Genomic DNA, 17,230 nt, shown 5'->3' on the forward strand with positions numbered 1-17,230 from the left:
CGTAATCAATCACGAACAAAAAATATCAGATGAATGTAGTATCAAGAACACATAGTCGCTTGAAAATTGATAAAGAATATTTGAATTAAATGTTACATTCTCTAATATTTATAGTAATAAGTTAAAGTTTTGCAACGAAAGTTATTGGTACTGGCTCAAGGATAACAATTTTAATCCTTACCCAATTATAACTTAAGCTCAACATATGTAATATGTACAAACTTGTACAACTTTTAGCTTTTATATTTGAAACAAAGTTTGGTACTAATCATATTTAAAAAAAAAACGGTCTACTTGATTCATTTAAATTGGTCAAATAAAATGAATAATAAAAAGTCGTTCATTAATACTTGGCGGACATATTTTATAACACATAAGTTGGAAATAAATTTTACAATTTAGCACAGAACGATGGCACTTTCTTATCTATTTTTGATAGCACACATTCTTTTGTAGCGATAAAAGCGAGTTAAGAAAATTGCCTATAATCAGAAACTTAAACCAACTTGAATCGTGCTGCCTTGTGAAAAAATCAGTTCTAAGAAGTGGCCGCTGTAAATCTTTGTAACGGAAATATAGTTCGTTTTCATTTGATATATCGGATTAATAACAACAATAAAATGTTATAAATTTAGATCTTTAATTCATAAGACAATTCATTACAATTTATATATTAACTCTACTTTGAACAACTATTTAATCGTGCTTATTTACACATAATTGTAAATATATGAACATACTAAATATGATACTTTTATATTTTATTTCATTATATCTCATATTTTCCACATAAAATGTTTCAATGCAGAATAATAATATAATAATAATTAACGTACAGACACACAAAACACAGTCATAGCGGAATGTATAATCAAACATCCAAAGAATTTCAATCTTGAGTCGATTCATCACAAATAGTTGGTACTCAAAAAAGCGGGCCGTAAATATTTCTGTATGTCCGTTAAGATATACATGAACAATAAACTTTTCGATAGCAATAAATAAATAAAACTTCTAGTTAAAATATATATTTTTTAATTTGGAAAGATATTTAATAAGTAATTTTTTAAATCAAAATATCTTCGCTACTTTGGTACAACTTGTCAGCGCTTATCGCTGAACTCTCAACTTGGTATAAGAACCGGTGCTGCCCTCGGATATAAACGTAATAAAAATAGACAAATGGTAATGTCATTGTAAATTGGTTCTCTTCTCTCACAACTCACAATACATTTTTACAGCCTAACCGAAATGAAATAGAATCAGTAACAAGTCATTTTAATATAAATATTTTTTTCTAGAACGTACTCTTAAATATTGATTTACTTGTATAAAATAATAATTTAATTATTATAAAATCAATAATTTATTTATAGTCGATCGACTATGTACAAAAATGTTTACAAAATCACAGTTCTGATCGCCATTGCTATGAACTGTATCGATGCATCAGTGGTGCAACAGTGTGATCAAAAGCGTATACACGTTTAGTTTCTATTTGTGAAACTAATCTTAGTATTTATTTGTAAAAAGAACGTATTTTTCTTTCAATTTTGGCGGGAGAACTGGCATGTTGCTTCATAAGCGTTGAATGGTGTTCTGTCAGCTGTCGTCCCCTGGCCTCGACGCCGTTTGGAGCTTCATCGCTTGTGAGCAATAAAATTACTAGTGCAACAGTGAATTTTACGGTGCGTTTGATGATCAATGTGGACATTGGATCATGTGTCGTGGGTAGGCGCGTCAGATATGGATAACAGACGGGCGTCTCCTAGTTACGAGGCAGGTTTTGACGCGTGTGATCCCCTCGGATCTGTTTTAGAGTGGTCAGGCCGGGGGCCGGCCCGCGTGCTGAGGCGTCGCTGTCGGAGCGAGGGAATAGACAGGTCGCCATATGAGGATGTGACACGCGACGTTCACCGGTCAGCGGACTATCATAATCGTTATCAACGCACCGTACCAAACAAGAGCCATTTCACGCTTAACGCAGCACAAGAGGCGCGTTACGATCGCTTCCACTACGAGTGTTCTTTTGCAGCCGCCGAAAACGGCGACTACGCTATGTCGCATGAGCAGAGGCACCATGGGTAAGCGACATAAGTTATAAGTTACTATTATAACCTAGAATTTTAAATGTCAAACTACTATCAATTCATTAATAACAATGTGGTTGCATGGTGATGTCACATTGTTTTGGTTCCATTTTAGGACATCTATTCATCTAACATCAAATGCATTTAGTGTTAACTTTATTGTATTGTCAAAGATGATGACCATTATTTATATTTGTATAATTTTTGTTTTTGTAGTTATCAGGCATCAAGATCCAAATTATCCCGATCAAGTCCTACTAGACCACTCCAAATGAGTCCTAAACTAAATTCAAAAATAGATGACAGTCGTTTACCAAAAGTTGAAGAGTTGTTAGAAAGAGTTGACCATGAAATGATGGAAGTCTCTGTAGTGAAGCAACCGTTGAAGCCAATACTTAATAATCCTTTATTAAAATCACCACCACAAGGTATACTTAAAAAACCTAAAGGAAGACCATATCAAGATCAAAGGTGCAATATAGAGGGACGACGACGGCAGAGGGCTTCTAGCGAATCAGATAATTTACATTGTAGCTTTCACATAGGTTCACCCATACCTGGTTATGAAAGGTGAGAATTCATTAACAACTCTTAAGTGTTATTTGTATGTTATTTAATTTTCAAAACTACTTTCGTAGTTTCCTCAAGTATAAACCTGCTCATTAATATTAAACAATAAACTTTCTAAATATTGAATTATCTAAGAAAATACCTCAATACTATCTCCACCACAAAACTCTTCAAGATCTGGACATGTATTGTAGTTGAGTTTTGTATGATAAACAAATTGTTTATCTTACTATTATAGCATAAACATACATTATTACATCTGTAGAGTGCTCCAGATTTGTGTATTGCTTTGTATTTGTTAAAGCTGGTAAAAATAACTTGATTAACAGCACCTATGATCTAATATCTTAAGGTGATAAATGTAGATGTGTTTTTGTCTCCATACAAATAGTTTAGTCCATATAGTGTAGTCCATATACCTTATATGGACAGGCTATATCATGTCTGAATGACAAAAAGTTCTCAAAACACATCTGCTTATACTTCCCTTTTTGAGTAATAATGTATATGTTTTTAATAAATAATCTTAAATGATTTTTAATGAACAGGAAAAAAATTTGCTTCCAAATTATGAAAATGTCAGAATTAAAATGACATGTACAGGATTTCAGTTTCCTTAATTTTATAATTCCACACTCTAATTCTTCTACAAATATGATTCTCAATTTTTTTTATTGTTTGCATGGATGAATATCAGAAATTTAAAAAGTTTATTGTTTATAAATTATTCATATTTTTATTAAATAGAAATTATAATTGTGCCATATTTTAGATTAAAATCTTTATTATTTAGAAGTTCTTTTTATCAGTGAGTTTGTTAATTTCTCTAGTTTAACAATTTAACAACTATCTGAATAATTAGCATTTATTTTATAACTTTAAAACCTTAAAAATTGTTTCAAGGCAAAACGTTGAGAAATTAATATCTTAAACCCAACCATTGACTTTCAACATAATTTTCATAAATACATTTGTACTGTTACTGTTAATTATTGTCTTCTACATTAGTTGCTTTGAAATTGGCTCATCATGTATACTATAATATTTAAACAAAGCATTTAAAGAAAAACCTTTGACTTGTTTCATTTTACTTTCAGCCATCTGAACTACCTTTCAAGCAATATGAAGCGTGCAAAGGATAATTCGGGAACAGGGTATTCATATGGTACTGCGGTTGCTGTTTTATCTGGACCAAAAAGTCCAACATCCTATCAGCGTAGTCTTCGTTGCTCCTGCAAAGATCCATTAAAACCAAAAGATGACATGTATGGCATGCACATTCTTAGAACTACAGCAATCAATAGTGATACTGTTGATCATCCCAGGGTTGAAATGGTAAGTGGAGTTTTTTACTTATCTTGTATTAAATATTAATTCTGAGTGCAGTTGGAGCCTAAAGGGATAATGTTCTGTATAAGAAGCTTATGGCTTCATTCTCCCTTGGTGCATTGTGTAATACCTAAAGAATAAGTGCTGACTTATAACAGAAAACACTTCTGAAATATATTTTAGGGATGGGGTGAGTAGGTTGAATTATTCTACTTGCTTTTAAATGGGTAGAGACTGCAAAAACAATCCTTTTTGTCAACTTATAAGTAAATGATTATTCCACTGTCTTAATCTAAATAAAAAAATAGATAAATATGTATCTGGACATCATAATCCTTGTCAGCAATAGTACAGAATACAGAAGAAACCTGTGGGTCATATTGTAAACATGTAAGGTGTAGTTTTGGATATTATTTAAATAATTACTATATTAGAAACAAAATGTTATCCATCAAAAAATATGTTAAGTATAAAATTTCAATTATAGTAGATAATTGTTAAGTAAAATAATACCTATTAGGTCAGTTTGATTTTCAAATTTATCTATGAATATCATACAATCATTACTAGTTGGATGATGTCTATGCATTAGTTTCAGTTAAATACTTTGGGAAATTTATAGCTACACTTACTGCTCTTACAGATTTTTTACTGATATAATTTAGCTCATCAGAGTCTAAATAAAATATGTTTCTGGCGGATATAATTTTACTTATTATCGTTATGATTATGATTAATTATTAGGAACATTCACATTTGTGTTTGACATCTATGAATGCTTATTATAAATTTAAATTTTATTATAAATTAAATTTACTTTGAGGTGTGTATGGGAAGTGTTGTTTTGAACTATTTATCTTACAAATTTTGGATTTTTTTCACAATCTTCCTTGTGACTTAACAAGAATAAAAGAAAAAAAATTTTGAATTAGTCGGACTATCCTCCAGCAAATCTTTAAGGACAAACATAGATTACTTACCATTAAGAAAGTCGGAGGGAACCTATAGTTCCTGTTATTTTTTTTTTAATAATCTCTAATTTTTGGTTGAAGTTTTATTCATGTTTTGACATGCCAACCCCATTGTGACCACCAAATATATTGGCCTATTGTTGAATATTGTAATATTCAAAAATCATTATGGAGGCAAAACGCCAATCTGCAAAATTGTTTAGCCCCTTTAGACTAAGGATTTCATTACATTCTTTTTAAAATAAAAAAAATGGTTGCCATTGGTATTCTCAATGATATTAAAATTGATCAAGTCAAGCACTCTTTTGTAGTGTTTTGCGTTCCCATTAGCAAAAGAAGTTTTTATTTTACAATAATCAGAACATAAACATTTAAATTAATACACAGGATGACAGCTAACTTACAGGCATATACATCATGTCTTTAGAAACTAAGTTACTCCGAGACGATAGGTCGATAGGTTTTTGGGTGGCTGGCGACCGCAAGCCGGTTCCCACTAGGTGTTAAACCAATAACATAGTTAAAGTCACCGGAGGTCGCTGGATGTGTGGGTAGCGCAAGCTTGATCATCGTGGCGATCTTTGGGGGAGGCTTATGTCTAGTAGTGGGCTCTTATCGGCTGTTATGTTAATGATCGACGCAATGATATTAAAATTGTTATTAAAATTAATTTGGCAACATACAATCTCATAGCTTAAAATTCCCAAAATTTTACATAGTGATTTTTTTAATGACTGATTGATGGAGGTGTGTCCTTCTCCTCTTTTATATTAGAACAGTAATACTTACATACTTTTTGATAGGAGATTTGCAGATTTTTGATCAGTCGGTTGAGCATTGGAAGTTTTCTTAGTTTGATAATTGCTACTGATCGCGCCGGGCTTTGGGTTCCTTGAATTAATACGTCAGCCCAAAATGAGGTCTCTGAGGAGCCTTTGCGCTTAATAATTCCAAAGTGTCCGCTTAAGCTATGACTCGAACCAAAGCCCTTATGCGTTCCCCCTAGCTTAGTTATCATAGAAAGATCACAGCTAAGCTCCTTCTACACTTTGCCACCTCAAACACGTTGTGAATACCCAAGAGCAAACAGTATTGGTGATCAAACAAACAAGTTAAAGGAACTGATATCTAGAAGGCGTTTATCATAGGAGACGAAGCATCAGCACTTCTATCTACAGCTTTTTATTGCGTTGATACTTAAATTTCTGGACCATTATTAGTACCATTCATGTCCTAAGGAGTAGTACTTAGTGACGTAAGTAAAGAGATGAGATCTTTAAACAAACAAAGGTAACGGTTCTAGCCCAGTGGATTGGCAAAAATAAAAAGCAGTAGGCAGGCCATGTAGCGCGTAGAGCAGATGGCCGCTAGAACCTTAAGGTTCTGTAGTGAAGATCTTGAATGAGCAAGTGCAGCTTAAGACGTCCGCTTACAAAGTCGACACACGGATAAAGCTATACGAGGAGGTCTATGTGGCGGCTTATGGCTGAGATGATGATGAAGTGACGTAATATTATGATTGGTTCTGCTCATCGTCTAATAATAAAAAAGGTAGCCTTCACTATGAAAGTACTAACTACAGCTATAGTTAATATTATAGAAACAATTCATAAAGGGTTATTTAATCAATAAATATGAACAGAATGTTACAACTGTAAAAGTGCACTAGCGCTTATGCAATTACATTATCATAGTGTGTTGAATAGTTTGGTACATGAATTGTGTTAGCAGTCTATATTAGATCTTATCTAAATTGTACGAAAAACTAATTTAGCGTAAGTGATGTCGCGATTCGCGTCGGGATCTATTTCACCGTTCAAACGTATTCGCGCAAAGCAAATTGTTTGCATAATCGTGTGGGTGTTCAGCCGCATCTCGCGGAAGGTTTTTAAAACTATTTTCGATCTTTTGTATGGGGCGCCGCGCCGACAGGTGTATACTCGTTGTATCTGAGGAAAGTCAACTATTATTCCGGTTGTGCGGTTGTGTTAACATTACTCGTGTTTGATTATTTCACTGATGAAATCTTTTAAAAAGTTCTTACGGAAATTCTGTCACTGTGTAAGTGTTAACGAGTATTATTTTTATCATTCACTTTAGAGTGAAATATGACTGAAATTATCCTCCAAAATTAAAGGTGATTTGTCAATTCATTCCCGCGTCAACAGATGTCTCTTTTTACTAGTTACATCTCGTTAAATCTTGTATTATTGTCTGTTAAATTCGGTTGCACTGGGATGAGGATACACCGAGTGGAAATCTACGGTGGTATTCTTTTAAAAAAAAATTTTTTGTATGTTGGGTTTTACAAAAGTCGTTTTCACAGTATGGCTTTACGAAAATAAATTGTAATTTTCTTTATATGTAGCTTTACGATAAATCGTTACATTAATAAAATAATATAAATAACTTTACTATATTTTATTTTTTTCTATTATTTTGTTTTTTTTTTAGTCTACTTTGAGCTCATTTGCATCATCTATGTGCATAAGAAAATTAAGAAAAAAAAATAGCGATATACATATTAGCTCTAGAAATAAACACTTAACTAGGTTCATTAAAATTAGTGACTATTTTGGGCAACCATGTATGGTATTATAGCATACTCCCGCGTAGGGTCGCTGAATTATCAAGAAGTTTACTAAACAAACATTTGTAATTAAATCCAAAGGATGGGTTAAATAGTAATAAAGTTTGGAATTAATTGTACTACTAATAAAAAGTACTGTTAAAGTGATCACAAAAAAACCTCTCTGTGTTTGTTGTGATCTCTCAGATCGTGTGCGTTTGAAATCCTCGTAATCTTAAGCTGAAAGATGTCATAATTGAGGAGCTCGATATGATATCAGTTTTTATTTGGTGAGGCTGTTGTGGCATTCTCTTTATGGCGTATAAAAGTAGTCACATTAAATTATCATAAATTAATATGAGTGTATAGATAAATAAATAAATGTCTTAAAAAAAATTTCCCTCTTTTCTGCCACCATTTGGAATCAAAGATGGCATGTAAAGGGATATTGGTGTAAAACTTTTAAAGGAGTGAAAAATAGCTCATTTCACAGCAAAACATCTTGTATAAAGTGATCGTTCTGAAATATGTTAGATAATTTTTTTTAGAGTGGAATGCGACAGGCTTGTAACTTCTGGCAGTAATATATCTCCGGAAAGAGATGGTAACCAATAATTAATTTTAATATCTACATTCTAAAAAAAACACTTCTAATGTTATCATTATTGATTTTTGGAAAGTTGCACATATTATTGAAAGGAAATGAGCTATACCTTCACCTCTGTAATACTTTTGCACCTATCAACCTGTTTATTATACGTACAAAATGTAGATTCTGACAGGAAGAGAATCCATAATATAGGATCGTAATTGCAATCCTTGAAGTTTATCGCCTACCACTGTACAAAAGCTGTCAATTTATTATTTAACACGTTCCGTGCCACAATTTTTGAAGATTTTCCATTCAGGCCGCCTGGGGCGTATACGATCCACACTTTAAAGATTAGAAAATGTCCTTTAAGACATGCTTTACACTCTTTCAATAATGTAAATTTTAAAATGCGTTATATACGCACTTACGTGAAGTTGTCTTTATTCAATACTACAATTATTTTTTTTAAGAATCTTTTGATTTTTAATGAGAATTGCGAATGGCCTGAACAGAAAGTGCAACGGGGGTCGTATACGCCGCACATGGCATGTAATATGTTAAATTCATGTGACAATAACGAAATAGAACCTTCTCGTTTTATCTATAATCGTGTTTAACAAAGATATACTTATGCTTGGTTTGTTTGCAATCGTTTATAATACTCCCTATATAAAATAAAAATGTCGGCTCATTATCTTTGTAAGTTTGTTTATAATTATGTAACATTCGCTTTACGGATGCGGTTCGCCGGACAGCTGTTTCTTACAATGCCGAATATATTTAAAATTTATTTGAACATAGTACATTGTGAATATAAGGAACACGATATAAATCTAACCTCTATGATACCTTGTGTAGTATTTATGTGCTTGCTTCCTCAAATTTAAGTACGTTAAACATCGATGGTTTCTTTCTTCAGTTTTATTGAAATCGTTTTGGTAATTTTAAATCTATATATGTATATACAGGTGTGTCATAAATCAACGTACAACCGAAAACCGGTAGAGACGACACGGGCAACCGCGAAAAAATAATTAAAATATGGCGTGTTAAATAAATAAATCAATTTATAAGTAGGAAAAATTGATTTTAATAATTTTCAAGTATACTAGCCTATTGTACAGGGTTTGGTAGCTCTATATAATTAATTAGGATTATATAGGGTTGTAACTCGGTAATCGCACCCGCAACTTACGATCACAAGTATCAGTCCTGTACCGCTGGGCTAACACTGATGCATTGTAGATATGTATGTGTAATATATGTATATATTATATATACCTATTTATATGTAATTATCTCTGAACCACTTTAAGTTGACTGGCAGAGAAAGCCAAAAAATATTAGTTCGTCATTACGCAAATTGTTTTATATATATATACACACACACATATATATATATATATACACATATATATATATATATATGTTTATTTTAGAATGACTGATGTTTTTTTTTTAAAACTTGATTACAAATTTTCATTCACACGTGAATAACCTTTCTGAACACGAGAGACAATTCCCATTGCAATCTTCTGACATGAAAGTAAAAAAAAAAAACACTTTTAAACAATGCACTCTAAGATAATGCTACGTCAGCCTTTTTTAAAACACGTCATAGATTTCTTTCAATTAATTTTCTTTGCACTATAATAAAACATGTTTTACTTATACAGGGTGATAGTTGTAAAGTATTGATTGCTCATTTCTCAGCAAAAAGTTTTAAAGCCTTATTCTAACGTCTATTTCAAATTAACCGATAATTTTATTACTCTGAATATTTTAAATTAATTAATTTTTTATTCAAAAATACGACAGGTCAATTGCTTTTGCAGTACCAAGTTTACAGAGATAGATAGTTAACAATAAATAATATGTTCTTACCCCAATTTTGAAATCGATTTTCCGTATTATACTGTCATTACGTTGGTATTTCTGAAATAATTGATTTTTGAAAGCAAATGATCTATGTATTTATTTCTTTTGCCTTTAACACTTCTAACCAAACATCTTGTGTTAATGTGTATGCTAATGGAAGATTTAGTTTCCGTAATCGAATATTGAATGGTTTGCTTTACAAAGAATTTAAAAGTAGACTTGACGCGTTATGAACTATGCTGTACACAATATTGTAAAAATAACTTCTAAAGCCATTATTAAATATTGATTCATTTTATAGTATTAAAAATAGCTTGATAATTTTTAAGTATGGGCGTACGCGCTCGTTGTATGCGGACCTTAATACGTAACATTGCTTCATTAAATCAGGCGTGGCATAAAGCCAAACACGCGAAATGTCAATACGATGCATTAATACCGGCACTACAGCGCGGTTTCGTCTGTATCACTGAACGGAGAACACTTCTTCTTTTTTTTTTAAATTCTTATGTGTAAAAGGTGAAGTTGTACGATAAAAATTTTCTAAATTTAAAAAGTGGGTTACTGATTTATTTTCATTAATCCAAAATTTGTGCTGGTGAATTTTCATATTTTTAATCTGGATTTTACGAAATGATTCTATATTCTTTACTGTAAGTAATTTTTTTTATTGACAACATATCATAATTTCGTTTTTTTTTTTAATTATAGTGATTGTTTAATTTATTATTTTATATATCACATGAAAATTTAAAGTTATTTAAATATTTAATATTATTTTTAGAAAATAGAAAGACTAGATATTTTTTAAATAATTGTCCGGAGTTTGTTTTACGTGTAAAATTTATTTGATTTCAATAATTACTGCGTGTTTGGTAGAATATTAAAGCTATGGAAAACTGAAAAAACTTTTTCGTTCTTTAAATATAAAGTTTAAATGGTCTGTCTGTACTTTTTCATAGGATTATGAAGGTAAATAAATTTACAATGTTGTTTTTAACATAGGTCTATTCAAATTATTAATTTATAACCTGTACAAGCCGACTTGAAGGCGACATATTCAGATCTGAATACGTCGCTTTCAAGTCGTCATTTATGGGTACAATGAGATGGAACATAAAATATATAAATATAGGTCAGTAAATATTATCTGTGATGTTTTCAGAATTAGTTTTTTAATCGATTTTATTTTAAAAATTTTTGATAGTTCATTTTCGAAGTTTTAAAATCACTACAATGCCAAATTTTACAGCCGCTGTAAAGAACACTTCTCTGTCTTCTCATAGATTTGTTACTGTGAAAAAATACTCGGTGATCACGTGCAATATTAAATGTGAACAAGAAAATGACACACTAAACTGACACCGATTGTACTGTGAATAATCGATTCCGCGTTTATTTATTTTTTGTTCGTGAAACCCATCCGCAATTAGTGGTGCGTCGCGCCGGTAAACTTTCCGAATTCCTCACACTTACGCTCTATTCTTGTCTGTCCTAATTTCGGACGGTTGTTTTGTTAGGAGTGTCTTATGTGTTTTCTATTACAAATGTCTTTTAAACATTTATCGTTATTTACCATGTTTATTTAAACATGTCTCGTACCATTCAATTTGATCATTATCATCATAATAGGTAATAGACGTTGACTGCAAGACGTAGGCTTCACCCAAAAATTGTCAAGTAGACCGATAATCCTTGTGACCTTGTGACCTATCCTGGCCATCGTATAGACATAGACCTCTTCATAGATTTGCAATAGGACCTGTTGTAAGCGGTCTGCGGCCTGCGTCCAGCTTCTTTCTATTCGAAGGTCGTCTGTTCGTCCATCTTGTAGATGGATGTCCCACGTTGTGCTTGGAAATCCATGGCTACAACGCCAAAACCTTTGGGCCTCAGCAGACTTAATATCTTTTTAATTTGATTTATTTTTACATCAATTAATATTAGAATATCTGTATATTTATCCATCGAATGAAATTTGCACAAATTTAAGAATAGTCAATGAAACTCCAATGTCGGTCATTGTATAATTCGTATTGTCTAGATGTCGTCCGGACATGTGATTGTTAAACAGTAAATACTGTAAGGGGAGTAATCAGTTTTCTGCTTGTTATGTAACCTGAACTTAACTCTAAATGCGTTCATCATTAATGTAGCGGTACTAATATTAAGTTAGAATGCTGGGTCATTGGTAATAGGTGAAAAATTTAAAAGATGTATAAGTCACTTGTCAACGAAAAGCTTTAAAGTTTCTTAACCTTTGATATAAGTTACATTTATTTATTTTCTAATGCGACAGATCAGTAACTCTTTACAGTACAGCCTCTAAGGACTGATAGTAAACTATAATTAATTTCAAAATGTTCTAGTCCGTATTTTTAAAATAATTGTGTTATAAATTATTTCTGATACTATTGATTTTTTGAAAGGGGAGTACCTTACATAATTTGACAGTGAATGAACTATACATTCCCCCCTATAACGCTTTAAAACATATTACCAATCAACCTGTATATGTTTTTAAAAGAATATATGTGTTTTATAATATGACTAAGAATGCCTTATGACTAAGAATGATTACATATTTTATTCATGTTTTTAACGCTCTGTAGTCAGTTTTGATGAAAAAAGAGTATTGAAACATTGCGTCTTTGACAGTTCGCTATGAACTATGGCGGACAGTATATGAAGATGAAAAATTTAATAAATTCATTCCACATTTAATTGATAAATAATGTAATTACTCTGAAATAGTTTACAATCTTTTATTTTTTCTATTTGAATGTAAGTTAGGTACTGAGTCTATCGGGACAGCTCGTGTAATACAAAAATGTTATATCAATTTAGATTATGGTATATAGTTCCCGTGAAAAATAACCATAATACGAAAATATTTTGCTTAGGTTGATAATACAAGAAATAACATTGTCAATTAAATATTTTAAGTACGACATTCTTTAAATTCACTAGTAAATATTTATAGCTGTGTAATAATCATGGTATTAGATTTCTGCCTACCTAAGATCGTGCTGCTCCATTCATCTGCCAGTGAATCGATGAGTTTATTTATAGTAACACTTAGTAATTAAGATGATCCAGAAATCTCCGTAATTGTGATATATTTAGTTGACACGTAAACATTCTTAGTTTTAGATGACTAATCTATATACGTAAGAAATTTCCACCTATGTACTGACTGGCTCATCACGATGTCTGTAAACATATTAGGCTTTTGTAAGAATTCAGCAAAAAGGTTCAATGCCTTAACACCTATTTCCAATTATCATTTATAAGGTGATCTCTCTGAAATATAATACATTGATTAATTTTTTGTATTGGAATGTGATTTGGATGGAAAAAATAATTGTTTTTTTGTAATCTGAATTGTGAAAACGCTTTTTAACTAAATATACCATAGTTGATACGTAAAGTTTTTTTATGTGGCTAATTGATAACTACGGAGGAGCGATGTGTCACGACACGAAACGGCTTTGCTATTTAAATGCGCTATTTCTGTTAACTCATAAAAGCTATTTTAAAATCACCCCGATACTATTGTTAACCTTCGTGATATTTTCATCATTTTCTGTGTTACTAGGTGAATAATTTTATATGAAACACTTTAAGAGAGCAAAAGATAATACAATGTTTTTGTACGTTATTTTTTGTGCGGTGTATGTAAAAAATCATTGAAAATTTCTATGAAAATTTGGAACATAATTGACGAATTTTTAAATCAGTTTACTACAAATAACGTTGGCGTATTGACGTTGTTACCAGAGGGAACAACGAGATAATCCAAGCATAAGACATATTCATTAGTTAAAGCATGATTAGTTGAAGCATCATTATATATGTTTGTAGTTTCGTTCTTTTACTGGTGAATGAAGACTGTAATTACTCGTTTATTATTATCTCGTTTTGTATAAGTCGTTGTATTTTAAAGTCTACGTCTTCTTATAAGATGTCAAGGTTAAAATTTACTTCGGGGGGCCAAATACCTTGTTACGTCACTGGTAATGAAATATGTACCGTGTTCGAATATTATGATTTTAAATAATACTAGCTGATCCCGCAAACTTTGTTATGCAAAAAAAAAATTGAAATTTTAATTTACAATTAAAAAATAAGGGTTGATCGTAGAGGGGTGAAACTTTATGGTTGTATGTATTCTTGTATGCTGTATCATAAAAAAATAAAAACAAAAAATTTCGTTAAAAAAATATTTTTTTTTTTTAGTGTGAACAACCTTTATCACTTAGGGGTATAGAAAATAGATAGTAGCCGATTCTCAGACTTACTGAATACGCATATTAAATTTGGTAAAAATCAGTCAAGCCGTTTCAGAGGAGTTCAAGTTCGAACACTGTGACACGAGAATTTTATATATTAGATTTTCGAAGTGCGATAGATATACATAGTACATTTTATGTTAGCTCAAATGATAGTTTATTACTTATAATTTGCTTAGTAATTCGTTATGACCAAAACCGGTGTACCGCGCACCTTAGGTATGCGAGCGGTGAGACGCGGAGGCGCTCATGCTTCTTTCATCAGCCCTCGCCTTTCCGAGCTTTCTTAAGAAATCGTACAGCTTTCGGTAGCATTATAGAACTCTTACGAAGTAAAGTTTTACATACATGCTTTACGGTGGTGTATATATAATTTATTAATAGCAACCGAACAAGTTGTTCGACCCTTTCAAGCATCGATACAGAATCTCAAGTATTGAATGAGTCATTTTTAACTTCTCTCGAGGGGCTTGCGGCTAGTCATGCATTTGAACGTCTCCCTAAGTGACTTGACAGCCTCCCGATCTGTGTAACATGTTATGTAACGGCCCTAGTTGTGGTCCTTTGGGGATCCCTGAAACTTAGTCACCGTACAGAGGGTTTAGGCTAGAGGCGATTTCGAAACTCTAACATACGATGTTAAAAATGGATGTGGTGAATTAAACGGCCTAAGAGCATTTAAGTTTTTTTTTTTTATGAAAAACATTTTGTTCACATGTATATTTTATCTCATCAGTGGGCTTAGCGTACCACTCCATTCAGGCCGAACCAAAATTGGGAAGTGATTTATTGACATTTATTTATTTACATTTCAATGCGATTATTTAAATACAAAAATAGTGACTTATACAGTCTTAGTTTATTGATAATAGACCTAAAACCTAAGAGTTTTTTTATTACATTCGTAAACAACGATGTTCAGTTGGCCAACAGGGCTACGCGGCTCACATCTACCATCTATTTAGAAAAACGCACTTTTGTTTAATAGTTTTAATACGTGGCTTGTGGAAAGTTTCCGATGAACCGACACGATTTACAGGTAACCCCCACAGTTTAAATGGTTTAGTAAAAAAAAGCCGCGTGGTCTTCATGCAAAAACTCGTCATTTCGGCTTCATACTAACCACAAAATCACTCGTTTTACCTGTCTAACTAATCGTCGTACCCTTTCGTGTTCTACAGCGCAGTTCATACCCTATTAAGTCAATTAACCCGCTTCTAATATTAGAAGAATGATATCGATTTTAGAAGCTTGTTCAATTTTCTTAAGGTTTCTTGTAAGTTTGCTAGAAATGTACTCTGGTCTGTCGCTCAGATATAATATTAGGGGGACCGGAAAGTAATGTCGCTCTCTTAAGTTAAATTCACACTACATTTTTAACAAGGTTTTATTTCTAATCAACATTATATTCACCTTATGAACAAACTTTAGCCTAGTATATAAATTTTCAATGCCAGAGCGGTAGAAATCAATCGGTTTTTCTGTAAAATATGCCCCTATAACGTTTTTGAATTATAAATATATATTGAGTATATAAGTTGCGGGATATCGTTCGGCACAGACAGCGTAAGACCGATTATTGTGGAGATCTCTGGGGGTGGCTTATGCCTTGCAATGGACGTCTCATAAGATGATGATGATATTGTAAAGAAACTGAGTACATCAATCATACTTTAAATTCATTAGTAATTATTGAACTGCGTAATAACTTTGTTGTTAAACTAATGACTAACTATGATCACGTCGCTCCGTTCACCGATCTGTGAATAGACGAGGTTATTTTTAGTAACACTAAGTAATGGTGATCCAGAAATTGCGGAAATATGATATATTTAGTTGATACGTAAACACTCTTACTTGGATGACTAATCTATATACGTAAGAAATTTCCACGTATGTGCGTAGTGGCACATCACGGAATCTGTGGAACCATACTAGTCTTCGATATTTGAAATTTGGTGATTCAGAAAAGAGGTTTAAAGCTTTAATATATATTTTCAATTACCCTGTATAAGTGTTTACTGTGAAATATGTTACACGTTACGAGAGGCCTTAACTTCGAACAGTACGGACGGATAGTAAACTATAATTAATTTTAATATGTAATTATCCGAATTTCGATTTAATTTTTACATTACTTTTTTCTGCAATCATTGATTTTGGATGAACCGTACATTAGTTTACTGCAAATAAACTACAAAAACTTACATCTATAACCAAACACGCTGTAGTTATGTATTTTTCGGCCGTTCTCAATCTAAGCCTTTTTAGTAGAAAAGTGTTTTCCATAGTAAGCCAACTATTTAACTTTAAATAAATAAGCATCCTAATATCAGATTATGATATGTTATCAATTTTTTAATTTTGAGTATTGTTCGTACGTAATGACGTTTTGTCGCGTGATATATATCTCCTCATGCGACTGATTTTTATCGCATTTATATTCTCATTAATATTGTAGTGTCGTTGTTATCTGTGAAGTAACCGACTATTTTTCATGTCAATGATTTTTTTTTTAATTTTAATCAATAATTTTTATTACGCGATCGTATCTTTAATTGATTTTCTGACAATTTTTTTTATTTAATGGAATATATCTCAATACATTAAAAGTATCTATAACATTGCCCTTCTTACATATGTTGAAATATTTTTTGTAAGTAAAGTATAACATAAATAAGTAAGGTTTCCTCCTTCCCTTGTGCGAGCGTCATCGTGGAATTGGAACTGCGATCACTTAAGTTAAATTTAACACGTCACGAACTCTTCTGTTCCGTTATCTCATGTCAGATGAAGCTGTAAAAGCCTTAAGGCTAACAACCATTAACTTCATCAGAAACAATAGAAAAGCATAGTGCTCTTAAAATAATAAACGTAATGTAAAACGCCGAGTTAATTTCTAACTGCACTTTCTTTCAATTATAACATTATCTCAGGGG

The 17,230-nt window shown here is 31.9% G+C and overlaps 1 protein-coding gene across 3 annotated transcripts in view; it reads left to right on the forward strand.

Moving 5' to 3' along the window:
* Positions 1-1,252: 1,252 nt before the first annotated feature.
* Positions 1,253-17,230, forward strand: part of LOC137920170 (tubulin monoglutamylase TTLL4-like) — a 34,180-nt gene continuing 18,202 nt past the window's right edge. For all 3 annotated transcript variants that reach the window (XM_068763426.1, XM_068763428.1, XM_068763427.1), the window contains exons 1-3: positions 1,253-2,084; positions 2,307-2,660; positions 3,758-3,995. In XM_068763426.1, coding sequence (XP_068619527.1) covers positions 1,705-2,084; positions 2,307-2,660; positions 3,758-3,995 — 972 coding nt within the window. In that variant the 5' untranslated portion in view covers positions 1,253-1,704. The remainder of the gene's footprint in view (positions 2,085-2,306; positions 2,661-3,757; positions 3,996-17,230) is intronic.

The sequence above is a fragment of the Battus philenor genome, unplaced genomic scaffold (genome assembly GCF_028537555.1).
Source record: "Battus philenor isolate CCGP_79_NKW_IND1 unplaced genomic scaffold, ilBatPhil1.0.hap1 SCAF_18, whole genome shotgun sequence".
Classification (NCBI taxonomy): domain Eukaryota; kingdom Metazoa; phylum Arthropoda; class Insecta; order Lepidoptera; family Papilionidae; genus Battus; species Battus philenor.